The following is a 13,268-nucleotide window of genomic DNA, read 5'->3' on the forward strand; positions in this document are numbered from 1 at the left end:
TTGCTTGCTTGTGTGAGTAAAAACAAGAGACGAGAACGCGTATAAGTGTGCGTGTTGTGCTAGAAGACGATTTTCTGGCCGAAATCAATTCTGATCGAAGAAACGAATTTACATTGTACATATTAGGGTAGTTTTTGCCAATTTCCTAGCAATATGATAAAATAAAAAAAATTTAAAAAATTCGCGCCCTGACTATTATAATTTTAAAGCTTTTTAAATTTGTTTGTTAAAATCGCCGCTCGAATTAGCTACCGTTTACACATTTATATTTATGTTTAATTCTAATTTGTCTCTCATCTGAAAATTTTTTAAAAGCGAAATATTTTTTTTGAAACACTTTTAATGTTAATGTTACATCATATTAAGTCAAATGATTTAATAAATATACTAAATAATTAAATATGCAATTAAATTAAAATGCAAAAGTAATATCAAAGACAATAGAATTATTCTAGTGTCTTTGCTTTGTTCATATCTTGAGGCACGAAGTGCGGACACAAGCACTCAACAATCATTGCCTTATTAATTTTTCACACGCCGCAAGATGAATACTCTAATGACAAATATTCTTATATAAAGTCATTTTTGAAATATATTTTTGTGATAATATGTACATAGATTTGACTATTTCTAATCTATTTTCAAATAATAATAACGTTAAGGCAATGCAAAACAAGAATTTTTCGCATGGTGCCAATTGATCAAAAATAATATAGATTTAAAGCCAAAGAACTTCTAAGGTGAAGGGCATATTTTGTCAAATTTACAATGCATGTGAATACGTGTGCACACATACAGATGTCTGCTATCACTTTGTGCGTTGAAAAGAGCTGTTCGCTGTAGCGCTCTTCGCTCTCTCGCTCTCTAACAAAAATTCGAGAGAGCCTGGAGCCACCTCTAGAGCCACGGCCAAAAAATCGTGTGCCAAAAAATCGTATGGCGTTACGCATCTTGTTATTCTAGGGTCTTTGGTCCAACAGTCTTTGAATTTAATAATCCCTATGTACAAAGCGTCTCTTTTAAAGTGGCAGTTGCAGATCCTTAGCACATGCGTCAGTTCGCTTTTGAGTAGTGTTGCAAAGTAACCAATAAGTTAAAAAACTATCTGAACCAAAACCATAACGAAAACAACAAAAACACGTAGCTCCTGCTTAATACCCAACCATCTATGATTTCCATTCTTTTGTTCGTTTACGTAGTGTGCTGTCTCCTATGCTCTGCCTCACTCCGAATCTCACTTCGTATCTCTCTCTCGCTCTGTCCCTCGAAAAGTACTTACCAACCCTGCGCCCTATTTGCAAGCCACCCAACACTGGCACACTCACCCACACAAATCACACTCAATCACATCCACATGTTTCTTTGTATCGTAGTTAGTGCTGACTTTCCGGTTGCTCTTTGACACGTACTCGACTTTTCCGGACTTTTGGTTTTCGCAACTAATCAAAGCCTCTCTCTTGCAGCCGAACGAAGCACTTCCCAATCTTCAGACCCTAAAGGGGTCCAAGTCGAGCTTGTTTATGGGGTCCACTTTATTCGGTTTCGATCACTTGGCTTCCGCAGAAAAGGACAAGGAGGAAAAGAGCGGCAAAGACAAGGAGAAGACGCCCACCGACGAGACCAACCGCAAGTTGCCCATCATCAATCCTCTAGTGCGACTGCCCAACTGGCCAAGTAAGGACCGTAATAAGCTTTTACAATACTATTGCGTTTAATCATTTTATTTATTCACGATATTTTTTCTCCAGATCTTGCCAATGGCGGTGGCTTTATATCCAAATGTCTTTTGGCCAATGCTGATACCCTCTGCGCCGCCGTCAGTCCCCTAATGGACCCGGATGAGACACTGCTGGCCGGTTACCATGAGAAGTGCGTGATGAACAACTACTTTGGCATCGGCATCGATGCCAAGATCTCGCTGGACTTCCACAACAAGCGTGAGGAACACCCCGAAAAGTGCCGATCACGAGCCCGGAACTACATGTGGTATGGGGTTCTGGGATCCAAGCAGCTTCTGCAGAAGACCTGCAAGAATCTGGAGCAGCGAGTACAGCTCGAGTGCGACGGTCAGAGGATTCCGCTGCCGGAACTGCAGGGAATTGTGATACTGAACATACCCAGCTTCATGGGCGGTACCAATTTCTGGGGCAGTAGCAAGAAGGATGACATATTCCTGCCGCCCAGCTTCGATGATCGGGTGCTAGAAGTGGTGGCTGTCTTCGGATCGGTGCAGATGGCTGCCTCGCGTCTGATTAATCTACAACATCATCGGATCGCCCAGTGCCAAAGCGTACAGATCAATATCCTGGGAGACGAGGAGATACCCATCCAGGTGGACGGAGAAGCCTGGCTTCAGCCACCTGGAATGATTCGCATTCTGCACAAGAACCGAGTGCAGATGCTATGCAGGAACAGAAGCTTGGAGCTCTCGCTGAAGAGCTGGCAGGAGAAGCAGCGCCAGCACAGCATCTCCATCCAGAGGGATGCATCTTCTACAGCTTCAGAGCATGCCAACTCCACGGACGAGGTAATCTCCGAACGTGAATGCTACGTGCTCCTCAACTTCATCGAAGCCGTCAGCTCGTTGGTGAAGTGGGTCAAGTTCCTGATTATCTCGCATCCGGCCCTGCAGCACGACCTATACGAGGTGGCCTGCCGGGCCAGTGAAGCCCTGGAATCGATTCATCCGCAGGGCAAACTACTCGAAGGTCCTTCGTTGCGCACCAAGTTGGTGGAAGTCATAGACTCATCGCGGCAGCTTTACGATGATGCATGCACCCTGCTGCGCGACCGAGGTCATAGTTTGATTCTCCGTGAGGATTTGGAAACAAAGCTCAGCGCGGCATTGGCCAACATGGAAATGGAGCTGAAAAAGTGCTCCGTGCAGAAGTGCATTGATGGAAAGCTGCGGGCCTACTTTAATGTTCTGGCGCCCAACGAAGAGGTGAGTGGGGCAATACTTCGAAGCTTCGACCCAGGCAAATACAAAACAAAAAGTCAATTTTCTCAAGTACTCAAGTACTCAGAAACTATTAGATATAGTGCAGTATATTTATTGAAAATGATTCCCTAATTTTTCAAAATGATTTTGCTCCTCCGCAGTCCGATGGCCGCCGAAAGTCTCGACCTTTCTGGGTGAGATTGCGTTCCGGTTCGACCGCCGGTCAGCAGGCGTTTAAGCCACCTTTGACCAACACCCGCGAGGCGGCCAACAACTGGAGCGTCAACGAGGTGGTCACCTGGTTGGAAACGATGCAGCTGTCGGAGTACGTGGACAGCTTCCTGAAGAACGACATTCGCGGCAAGGAACTGCTTACCCTGGGCAGGCGTGACCTCAAGGATCTTGGCGTGGTTAAGGTGGGACACGTCAAGCGTATACTGCAGGCAATAAAGGATCTCAGCGAGAACTAGGCTTCCGTTGGGTCTACTTAACGGCTAGTACAAACAACAACAACTCGGATCGCGCTCTTAGGGCTAAAGGAGTAGAAAATTAAGTTGTACGCGATCACAGGAAAAGTTATGTTATTATGGGACAAAATGCATACAACAATCACTAATTTATAGGCTAGCTTAGCTAACATGCCGAATGATAGGGGAATGGATTCAGCGAACATGCAAGTAAAATCATTCGGTGAAACGACGATACTTCTATCGATACTCTTTACATATTTAGGCTTAGCTGATTTTCTCTCGAACAAATTATCTCGATATACCACTTTTGATTGGCATGGATATGTAAATTTTTTAAGGCTATCAGCCACTTTAAATCGAGACAAAACGAAGAGCACCCAAAATTGATTTTTGTTTTTCAAATACGTATGTCAAATTTAAGAAAACACTAGCAGTTAAAACGAATTTAAACGTAGTGGCACATACGAGAACAAAAACGGTAACTGCAGTTAGATTTTAAGTGTTTAACCTTCAACTTACGCTTATATTACCAATTTTGAGAACCCGTTTGAGATCTGTTCAAAACTGCAAGTAACGGAAACATGAAATCGATTCTAAATTTAAAAGCAATTTATATTTTACAAAAATGAAACAATAAACGTGCAGACACAAACCAATCTAAAGTTTATAGAAATAATACTTATACATATACCTACAAAGAGATATTCGAAACTGTACTTAAATGTTTCCCCCACTATTGTTAAATCGAAATGATGCTAACATTATGTTAATGCAAATACGAGTCCAACTCTCGTTATTGCAGCAAAGAAAAGTCTGTTAAACGTGTCGTTTTTGTGGTAACCAAAAGCAACTCTAACTTGATTATTTAAATGAATTTAGTTGTTAAGTCCGTGACGATTTTCAAGATAAGTTTAGGTTAGATCCTTGGGGTCCTAGTGCCGGGTGCTGGGTCCCAACAAATTTATTTGGTACTATATACAAGCATATGGTAAATCTTAGCTAGCATTGGAACACGAAATTATGGTGTTCGGAACCTTTTTGGTACTCCTTTTAATTTTTTACATTTAAGAGAATCCGCGTGAAAACCCACACACTTTTATCATAACGTTAAAGTGTTAGAAACGAAATTGTGCTAAATTTTTTATATATGTAAACTTTTGATTTGATCAAATAAGTTACCCTCTGTCTATCTCCCTGTCCAAATATGAACATATAAATATAGCTGCATATGAGTAGGTTTAGCAGTCCAATGACTTGAAATGACCCGTACGTTTTAGCCCATCTTCAAATGTTTGCTCAAGTTGCCTCCAGTTGAGTGAGTTTTTGAAATGGCACAGCAGTAGCTGAGATTAATCTGAAACAAATCACTTGAGCCACGTCTATAAATTATATTTTTTAATATATAAGTATAATGAGCCCAGACCAACTCGATTGATTTGTTGTGATCCTATCACGAACTAACTTGTTTCCAAACGGCAGCAGTAGCAATCCTATGATTTCTAAGTATTTCGACACATATTTGATGAGCTATGTACGCTTATGTATACTAGATATAATTAACAAGGTAAGGAAAACGATAATTGGAACTCTTTTGCATAATAAAAAACGATAAATACGAAGTTAAAAATTGAAGACACATTTTTTCGAAAATTTTTCGACACATGTATTTTTGAGCAAACTTTAAAGAAATTAAAAGCAAAATTAAAAAAAAAAATCCTAAGACAATTAATAAACATATAATTTATGTAACAAAAGTTAAACCGTAATCGGCAACTCTCATTCCCACTCAAATGGTTTATTTTCTTCGGTTTCTACACCATCTCTAATCATTACCCCACATTACATTTTTGTTATTATTTCAAAAACCTGTGATAACAGCTTTCTATATTCCTGTAATAAAAAAAACGACAAAGATCAACAACATAATAATGAACGCGATTTGTGAAGTGCAATGATAAATCAACTGTATAGTCTAATAAATAGTTCGTCTACAATCAGAAGATAGGTAATGCCTATGAAAACCATCTACCAGCAATAAATGTTTTACAATGTATCTTAATTATGTAATTTAAACTACCTTCTTCCCAAATCCTAAAAATAAAAACAAATGTAAAAAACTGTCTGTGCGCAATATCCAGATGAAAACAAAAAATTGATAATACCGTTAAGTGAAAGCAAACCATGAAGCAAACAATATTTCCTATTAATTATAATACATCAATTATAATAGAAAACATTTTCTTGAAGAAAAACCTAATAACAGCAATAAAAACAAAACAAAAGCAATGCCAATGCGTTTTATTTTAATTAAGGGAGGTTATTAAAACATCGATTTAAAACGTTTATATGCATTTTTCATTTATTCGATTCATTTAATGTTATAATCATTTTACCATCACTTGTTTTTCGGATTCTATTTTATTATTTCCATTACTCCTCTATCATATGATTCGGCCAGTTTTCTCAAGTATAATTATAATTATATCGTGTTATTAGCATCTCTATGAAGGCTATTTGGTGTGCCTTTTTATGACAATTCAGAAAAAATTATCAATTGGGTTGTATAGTTACTGGTATTATTGCATTTCATATGAGGCTTTTTTAATTCATTAAAACTTTAGGCGCATTTGGGCGTGAAAGTCAATTTTTAAAATTTATATAATTGTTTGGTGACTTTTAATATTTTGCTTCGTGAAGGAACCGAAAATTGAAAGTATTTATTGGTTTGACTTTCGTATAAGTGTTTATAAAAATCGATTTTCTTTTTCACTGCTGTCGAAGGAAAACCGTTTAGTGCGCCTATTTTGGAATCATTTTGAGGGTATACTTTGTTTAGGTTTTGGTTTTTTATCTCGTTAATCATTTTATATCATTTTGTAAACAAGCTAGAATTAATATCAAGTTCGTTCTTAAGTAGATTCGTATTAAAGTTGCCTAAAATTTGTTAAGTACGATAAAACTAAATGAGTTCAAGAGTCGACCATTCAGTTGGGTTACCGTTTTCCTTTAATTGCAACTGGAAATATAGTTGTGTTTGTGTATGTGAGTGTGCATTTCCTCTCTCTTTCATTGAATTTTTCCTTCTTTTACGGTTTTTGAGATTGCCAGAGTTTAGTTAGTTTAGCTTCTTATTTATTTCTAACTAATGCATTTGATTGAATCGAATCGGTGACCATTTTAAAGACTGAGCATAATAAACATTTTGCATTTTAGGGGCTCTTGACAATATGCATTGTTACTATTCGGTAATTATAAGATTCAGTGATCAACTTATCGATTTCAACTAACAAACGGGTCCATTCATGAAAAACATATAAAAATACTCAACTGTTTAATAAATACCATTAAAGTGGCGTTATTTCCTTCTTATTTTTTTTTTTGGTTGGTTTATTTGAGTTTTATATTAAAATATATATAGGCAAGCAACAAGTAAGCTCAATACTGAAGTTAATCACATAACTTATGGGTAATGGAATTTAACTTCAGCTTTCACGATTTTGTATTTTCTGTTTATTTTTAAGAAAGGCTTAAATTCAAGCACTTCTCCTACGCAAAAGAAAAGTTCTGCCAAACTGAGTTTGAATCGGTATTTGGTTTGTACTGAAAAACTGTCTACACTGAGAGAGATTAAAAAAACAAGGCCCAACAAAATGCTTGTCAAAATAACATCAACTTTCTCAAAGCTATTGCCCTTCGGGAAGCATTTGTCTTTATTATTTAGTGCTAATTTTACTCAAAACATGATTAAATCGATTAGGTCTTTCCATTTTGTTTGATCATTTTGTTTTCATTTTTGTTTGTCGACTATTTCATTCACATTCACATAATAGATATATAAGAATTGTAGGCATGTCTGAAACTAGTTTCACAGCTTTTCAAAGCATAATCTCATTGTTTCGCATTTTTTGTGTAGTATTAGTATGTTTTGCTGTTGTTTTCTGTTACGTGTTGCCATGTTTTAACCATCTCTTGCCTTAAGTTTTTATTAGCCAAAGTGTGTCTTCTTAAATTATTCTTAACATCATGTTGTCGCTTTTTGTTATTTTCCCTTTGTCGTTCATGTGCAAAATCTATTTTCAACGTTTGGTATCTTTCGGATCAGCAGTTTAGCTTAGATCACCTTATGCATTACCCAGATATACGGTTGCTCCTCTAATGAAAGCTACAAAAATGTGAGTATATCTCTTGTCGAATGGACTCACTTTTTGGACGGGTCATTGCGGTGATGTTTGTCCCATTTGAATATTTTGTATGATTGGATGATATCGAAATATTGCAAAGTTCTCTGGGTGAATTTCAAAGTATACAACATTTGTTTGAGTTCGGTTTCGTATTCGGATTGGGTTCAGGCAGTGAAAGTGTCTTACATAAATAATTTTTTGTGTAATGCTCGTGTCGTTAGATGACATTTGGCCTGATTAGATTTGCTTGCAGCAGTTTAACTAAGAAATCCAAAGCGAGTTCAGCTTTAAAGTCAAGCCAAGTCGATGCGGGACTTCTTTAAGGTTCCGATATCATTGCGACACATTCATCCACAATGTCAATAGATTAATTAAAATATTTTAATGGTATTTTTTCTATAAATCATAATTCATTTTCAGATGTTCAATTCAACTTTTTGACTTAACAGGGTGTTCATTGAAACTAACAGAAAAATATGTTATTGATCTTTAGTTGAAAATTAAATGAAAAATACACAAATAATAGTAGACCTTAGAGAATAAGAAATTATAATCTGTGTCGCAATGTCATCAGGCTGTTAGATAGGGTAGCTGGTGTACATGATTAGGTATTGCATAACGTCTATTACGTATTATAATTGCTTGCTTTTAGGGCCCAATTAACTGCCCCGGGGAATACATTTTGCACTTCAAAAGCACTGAGTGCCTGACCTAGGATCCAGGATCTCGAAACTCGAATCTCGAATCTAGACGCTCTCCTCCTTGCTGGCGCTGCTGCTGCCCCAGAATCGATCGAATCGGTCGCGAGCCTTCTCCAGGACCTCGGCGGCAGTTGTCCGGGCGGTGGAGGCAGTGCCCGTCGACGAGGAGGACGACATCGCAGGATCCGGCTGCTGAGGCGGCTGATCATGGGCGACAGTGCAGCGCACCGCCACGCCCGGCTGGCCGGTGGGTGTGGCATGGGGCGTCAGTGTTTTGCCGTAGATCGCGGCACTGGTGGTCGGACTGCAGGACTTCCAGGCTGGCGGGATGGCAGTGGTCGAAAGGGTGGGGGGAGGGGGAGATAGTTTTGGAAATAGTGTTCGTTATGTTACGCAAGGATCTACGGTTTCGGGTACGCTATGTGATTGCATTGGCTTGCACAATTGCTTTTGGCTTGATACAGAAAGAGGGGAACTTTGCTTTATATTTACGCTTATCGAGATTGGCTTAATTTGCTGGTGTGGTTTTGGTTTTCGTTTTGGGTTTTTGGATTTGGAGTTGGAGAAGTTGGAGTTTGGCTAACGATGATTCGATTTTGGATTTTTGATGATGTTTGTGAGTAGCGATACATACATATACATATACAGATACATATATTTAAATACGAGTTAATATATAAATATTTGTAAAAGCGATTTGACTTTTTTGGTTTTTCTGGATTGGTTTTGTTTGTCGACTTCGTTTGGTTTTGCTGATGCTTTTGGTATGGAAGTTTTGCGTTTTTATTGAAGCGTGCTTAATGGCTTACCGTCCATCTTAGCCTGTTCGGTTAATTGTGGCGGAGCCGATTGTGGTGGCGGTGGGGGCTTCTCCACCGGTGTCGACGCTTTAATCTCGCTCTGAGGTCGGCTGTAGTTCTCCCCTAAAAAAAAAAAAAGAATTTACTTAGCTGCAGCACATATTTGTCAGGGTAGTGATGCACTTCGTAGGCAGAAATTAAAGTCACGCTCAAATTAGTATCTTACTCCAATCTGTACTCCAATCTTCTGCTCTACATAGTGGTCAACAACCTTGTGTCTACTCTACCATCTTTGACATTCTGCGTCACCGTGAAGGTTTTGCCAGTGTCCAGGGGCACCGTCCAGTTGACTGGATCAGGAGAGCGCATTATGATCTGCTCCGGGGATTTGACCCGGGTCGGTTCTGGTGGCGACTTCACCAGGGGCTCCTCGGGCACCTCCGGCACCGGAGGCTGGGGACTACAGCTGGAAATGGAAATGGCAGTCTCACGACCATCCTCGCCTTCGTCTGTTGGTTGGGAAAATATTCAAAAATACTTATAAATGGTAGTTCTGCTCAGTTTGGAAAGTTATGCGTTTTGGAATTAACTTAATTATAAGCGCATTTTATGTTTCTGTTATTTCATTATGCTGCCGTAGCTGTTGATCTTCATAAATTTTTTTTTGGATAAGTCCTTTGTTCGTTAAGCAAATTTTGTGTTTTTGAGTTTTACTGGTTAGTATTTGAAACATAAAATCCAAATAAATATTTCTAACTTAGTTCGGTAACCGAAAACTGAAGGAAACTGAAGTCAACGGAAGAATATTAAGCCAGAAGCTTAAAAGGCAACATATTGTTAGTAGAACCAAAGGAATATTTTTATTTTTTATTTTTTGTTTTATTTAATAAAGCGCACAACATGAGAAACAGCATGCCACAAATACACAAACAGACACGCAACATGAAAATCCGAAGAGGAGTAATAAAACTAATATATGTTTTATGTTTCAAAAGATTGGTATAGCTGTACAAATCCTGGTGTGGCACATTGCTGGATATGTTTTATTGGTGTTTCTTTTTTTTTGGCAGGCAACAACGAAGGCGTCGACGACAGCTTAAAAAAGATTTGTCAGTTAGTCCCTGGCAATTCGAGTTCGCTTAGATATTATCGAACACTCATCATGTATTTTAACAGTTGGTAATATTGAAATTAAAGTAGTAGATACAAAAGTACACGTTCCTACGTTGATTTGAAAGTGAACTGTAGTTAGTAGAAACGATTTACTTTCTTCTAAAACTGTTTAACTAACCCAAACCTCCATTTCGAACATCAAAATACTAACTAACACTTCTACCTTATTGTTGTTAGTGTCTGTGCTTAAGTGTCTTTTTGTAGATTATGTTGTTTTAAAAGAAATAATCATAGACATATAATCTAAAATGAGATAAGATAGAAATGCTACAAACTTTACATATGTACACAAACAAACAAAGGTATATTTGAAATTCTGAGATGTGATTTAACAACGAAAATCTACAAATCATGAGACGCACATTCAAGGGCATTAAATTTAAATTGCTTATACAGATACATTTATATAGACGCACGGCTGATATACAACGAATACATACACTGACTACAACAACAACTAACACTTAATAACATTTAATAAGGCATTTTGCTCTTTGGGTGTAGCCACAATAAACAGCAATTAAGAATTTGGAATTTTGTTTGATTTTCGTACTTTTTCGGTGAATTTTATATTCATTTTTGAATCGGGCTGCCAGTGGAATAACTATAATCAAACTACAATTTTGTACACTTTCTACGACCAATCTATCAATACAGATACACAATTCCACCTGGCTTGGCCCAAACAAAAACACACACACAAGTCCATCTAATCGATGTGGCCAATCGGTAAATCATAAGCTTAATCACTTTTCACTAATTGTGGACGAACAGATTTGACCAAGGTGTAAAATGCTTAATTATTGATAGCGTGAAAAGAGATTGTCTTTTCGTTTTTTTTTTTTTTTTTTTTTTTTTTTGTTTTAAGTTTAGGGCTTTACAAAAGTTGCAACACAAACATTTCGCGCATCAGATGTCATTTTACAGCATTTTCCGTGTATTTTACTTTTTAAATGGGCTTTAATTTTGGTTTAGCTTGGGTTTATTGAAGAGTTTGGTTTTTGATTGGTTCAAGTTTTCGGTGAAACTTTACTCACTTTCAGCCAATTTTCTATCCTGACCTGGTACCGTGAGCCGTTTGATGTTGATGGTGGCAGGCCGGGTTGGGTTTTGGGGAGGTGCCGATGTTGCTGCTGCTGCTGTTGCTGCTGCTGCAACATCGAGTTGCTGCTGCTGTTTTTGCTGCTGCTTTTGCTGTTGCTGTTGCGGTTGCTGTTGTTGTTGTTGCTTTTGTTGCTGTTGCTGCTGTAGTTGTTGTTGCTTTTGCTTATTCTGCAGATGCTTGACACTATTTGCTTGACTACCGCTACCAGCACCAACATGACTACCACTGCCAATGCAACTACTATTCGATCTATCTTTGTCTTTCTTACGCATTTGCTGTTGCTGTTGCTGCTGTTGTTGCTGTTGGGCGGATGAGGCCGATGGCTTTGAAATTCTGCCGCTGATGCTACCGCTCTTGGCATGTGATGATTGTGATTGATTAGCATGAGCCTGATTAGCGCTTAATGCTGATTTGGCTGCTGATGCTGCTGCTGCAGTGGCTGGCGGCGCTGAGGCTACTCTACCGTTGGGCGGTGGCAAGGAACTACTTTTAATGCGGGATTGGAATGTTGTGGATAGGGTGGCTATAAGAACGTAAACGGTTTTCGGTTTTCGGTTTCGTTTGTTTTACGATGATTTTTGTTGTTGTTTGTCATAGTTTTTTTTTACATTTTTTTGCCGAAAACAAAACGCAGGTGAAAAACAAATTATTACATGTATTTTCATTAAAAATGTTTTATTTGGTTGGTGACGAGTCGAGAATGCAATCAAAGCAAAAGCTTAAAATGTCCTAAAACAAAAGTTCAAACAAAACAAGGAACTTAATGAACCAAACGTAAAATGCTATTAGTAGCGTTCCAGTTTTCTTTCGGTTAGTTGTGTTAACAATTCAAATTCGTTAGTCTACTTATACCAGACTATCGGTATTTCGTTAATTGGCTGCTAATGAAGGGAGAACACAATGTTGGCTTTATGACCCTAAATTTGGCAAGAGGAGAATTTCAGTATATTAAACAGGTAGTTGGTTGCCCCTGTCCCACATAAATTAGAATATAAATGTATGTTACAGATAATCGGGTTGGAAGCCAACAAAGTTACAAAGTTATGGTTAGTAGGAGGATAACGGAATACAAATTAAAACTCGAACGGTTAGGCACAACACTGAACTGGATTGTTAGTATTACTTTTACTTACTTACAGATAAGTTTAGTTCGTTTATTGTTTTAGTTGGTTTGTTAATTATTTAGTAGGTCTTGTTAGTAACGGAATCTCAACATGCTAAACTATAGATTGTTATGTATTTCGGAAGACCAATCAAACGCTGCATTACAGAGAGAACAGTGATCGAAACTAAAGTGTATGGGTAAGGAATTAGAATAAAAAACTAAAAAAAATTTAACTGCATGACCAGAGACCAAGCTAACAAATACTGTAAACCCAAAATGAAAGTTGTTTCAACTATGAATTACTTGTTTCATTAGACACTCAACTAGATGGTCGATCGAAATACGTTTTGGGCTTGGAAGAACGTACAAACTGGAGGTGTGATAAGATAATCTAAACTAAACTAAACTAGGAACCAATCTGGCAAAAGAAACAAAATTAAGGCAACGAAAAATCGATAAATCGGAACGCAATCTAATTAACACATGACATATGCAAACTAGGACTAAACAAATAAATAAGGCAATGAACGATGATCGCATCGTTCACGTCGAGTTCTGGGTATTCGGCGGGGGATTTTCTTTTGCCTTCTCCAAAATGGCTACTTACATGGGCGTGCCTTGCGTTCGCTTCCGCTTCCGGTTGTCGGCGTCTTTTTACGGCTGCTGGGTGCCTGACTCGCCGACCGGATCTGCCGCTTCGGTGACTCATTCTCAGCAACGCCCGGACCAGCCGATTGCGACCGGGCTGAGCACGCACATGGACACGGAAACGGATGGAGGATGGTTCGGTTT

At 38.3% G+C, this 13,268-nt stretch overlaps 2 protein-coding genes across 13 annotated transcripts in view, besides 1 other annotated feature; one reads left to right on the forward strand and one right to left on the reverse strand.

Annotated features, from left to right (window-relative positions):
- Positions 1-971: part of a mobile genetic element that runs on past the window's edge.
- CG34384 (uncharacterized protein) overlaps positions 1-5,557 on the forward strand; it is a 41,032-nt gene extending 35,475 nt beyond the window's left edge. For 5 of the 6 annotated variants that reach the window (NM_001260042.1, NM_001104234.4, NM_001260041.1 and 2 more), the window contains 3 exons: positions 1,464-1,674; positions 1,749-2,944; positions 3,103-4,065. In NM_001260042.1, the coding sequence (NP_001246971.1) occupies positions 1,464-1,674; positions 1,749-2,944; positions 3,103-3,411 (1,716 nt within the window). In that variant the 3' untranslated portion in view covers positions 3,412-4,065. Of the gene's footprint in view, positions 1-1,463; positions 1,675-1,748; positions 2,945-3,102 lie in introns of all 6 variants that reach the window. The other variant, NM_001260040.2, reaches the window with a different exon arrangement.
- Positions 5,558-5,746: 189 nt separating this feature from the next.
- Positions 5,747-13,268, reverse strand: part of CG17816 (uncharacterized protein) — a 31,152-nt gene continuing 23,630 nt past the window's right edge. For 3 of the 7 annotated variants that reach the window (NM_206458.3, NM_001104236.3, NM_169198.3), the window contains exons 12-15: positions 13,084-13,221; positions 11,304-11,894; positions 9,381-9,602; positions 8,932-9,216 (exon numbers count right to left, since the gene is read on the reverse strand). In NM_206458.3, the coding sequence (NP_996180.2) occupies positions 9,077-9,216; positions 9,381-9,602; positions 11,304-11,894; positions 13,084-13,221 (1,091 nt within the window). In that variant the 3' untranslated portion in view covers positions 8,932-9,076. Of the gene's footprint in view, positions 9,217-9,380; positions 9,603-11,303; positions 11,895-13,083; positions 13,222-13,268 lie in introns of all 7 variants that reach the window. The other 4 variants (NM_001104235.2, NM_001275421.1, NM_169199.2 and 1 more) reach the window with 4 other exon arrangements.

This window comes from Drosophila melanogaster, chromosome 3R (assembly GCF_000001215.4).
Source record: "Drosophila melanogaster chromosome 3R".
In the NCBI taxonomy this organism is placed as follows: Eukaryota; Metazoa; Arthropoda; class Insecta; order Diptera; family Drosophilidae; genus Drosophila; species Drosophila melanogaster.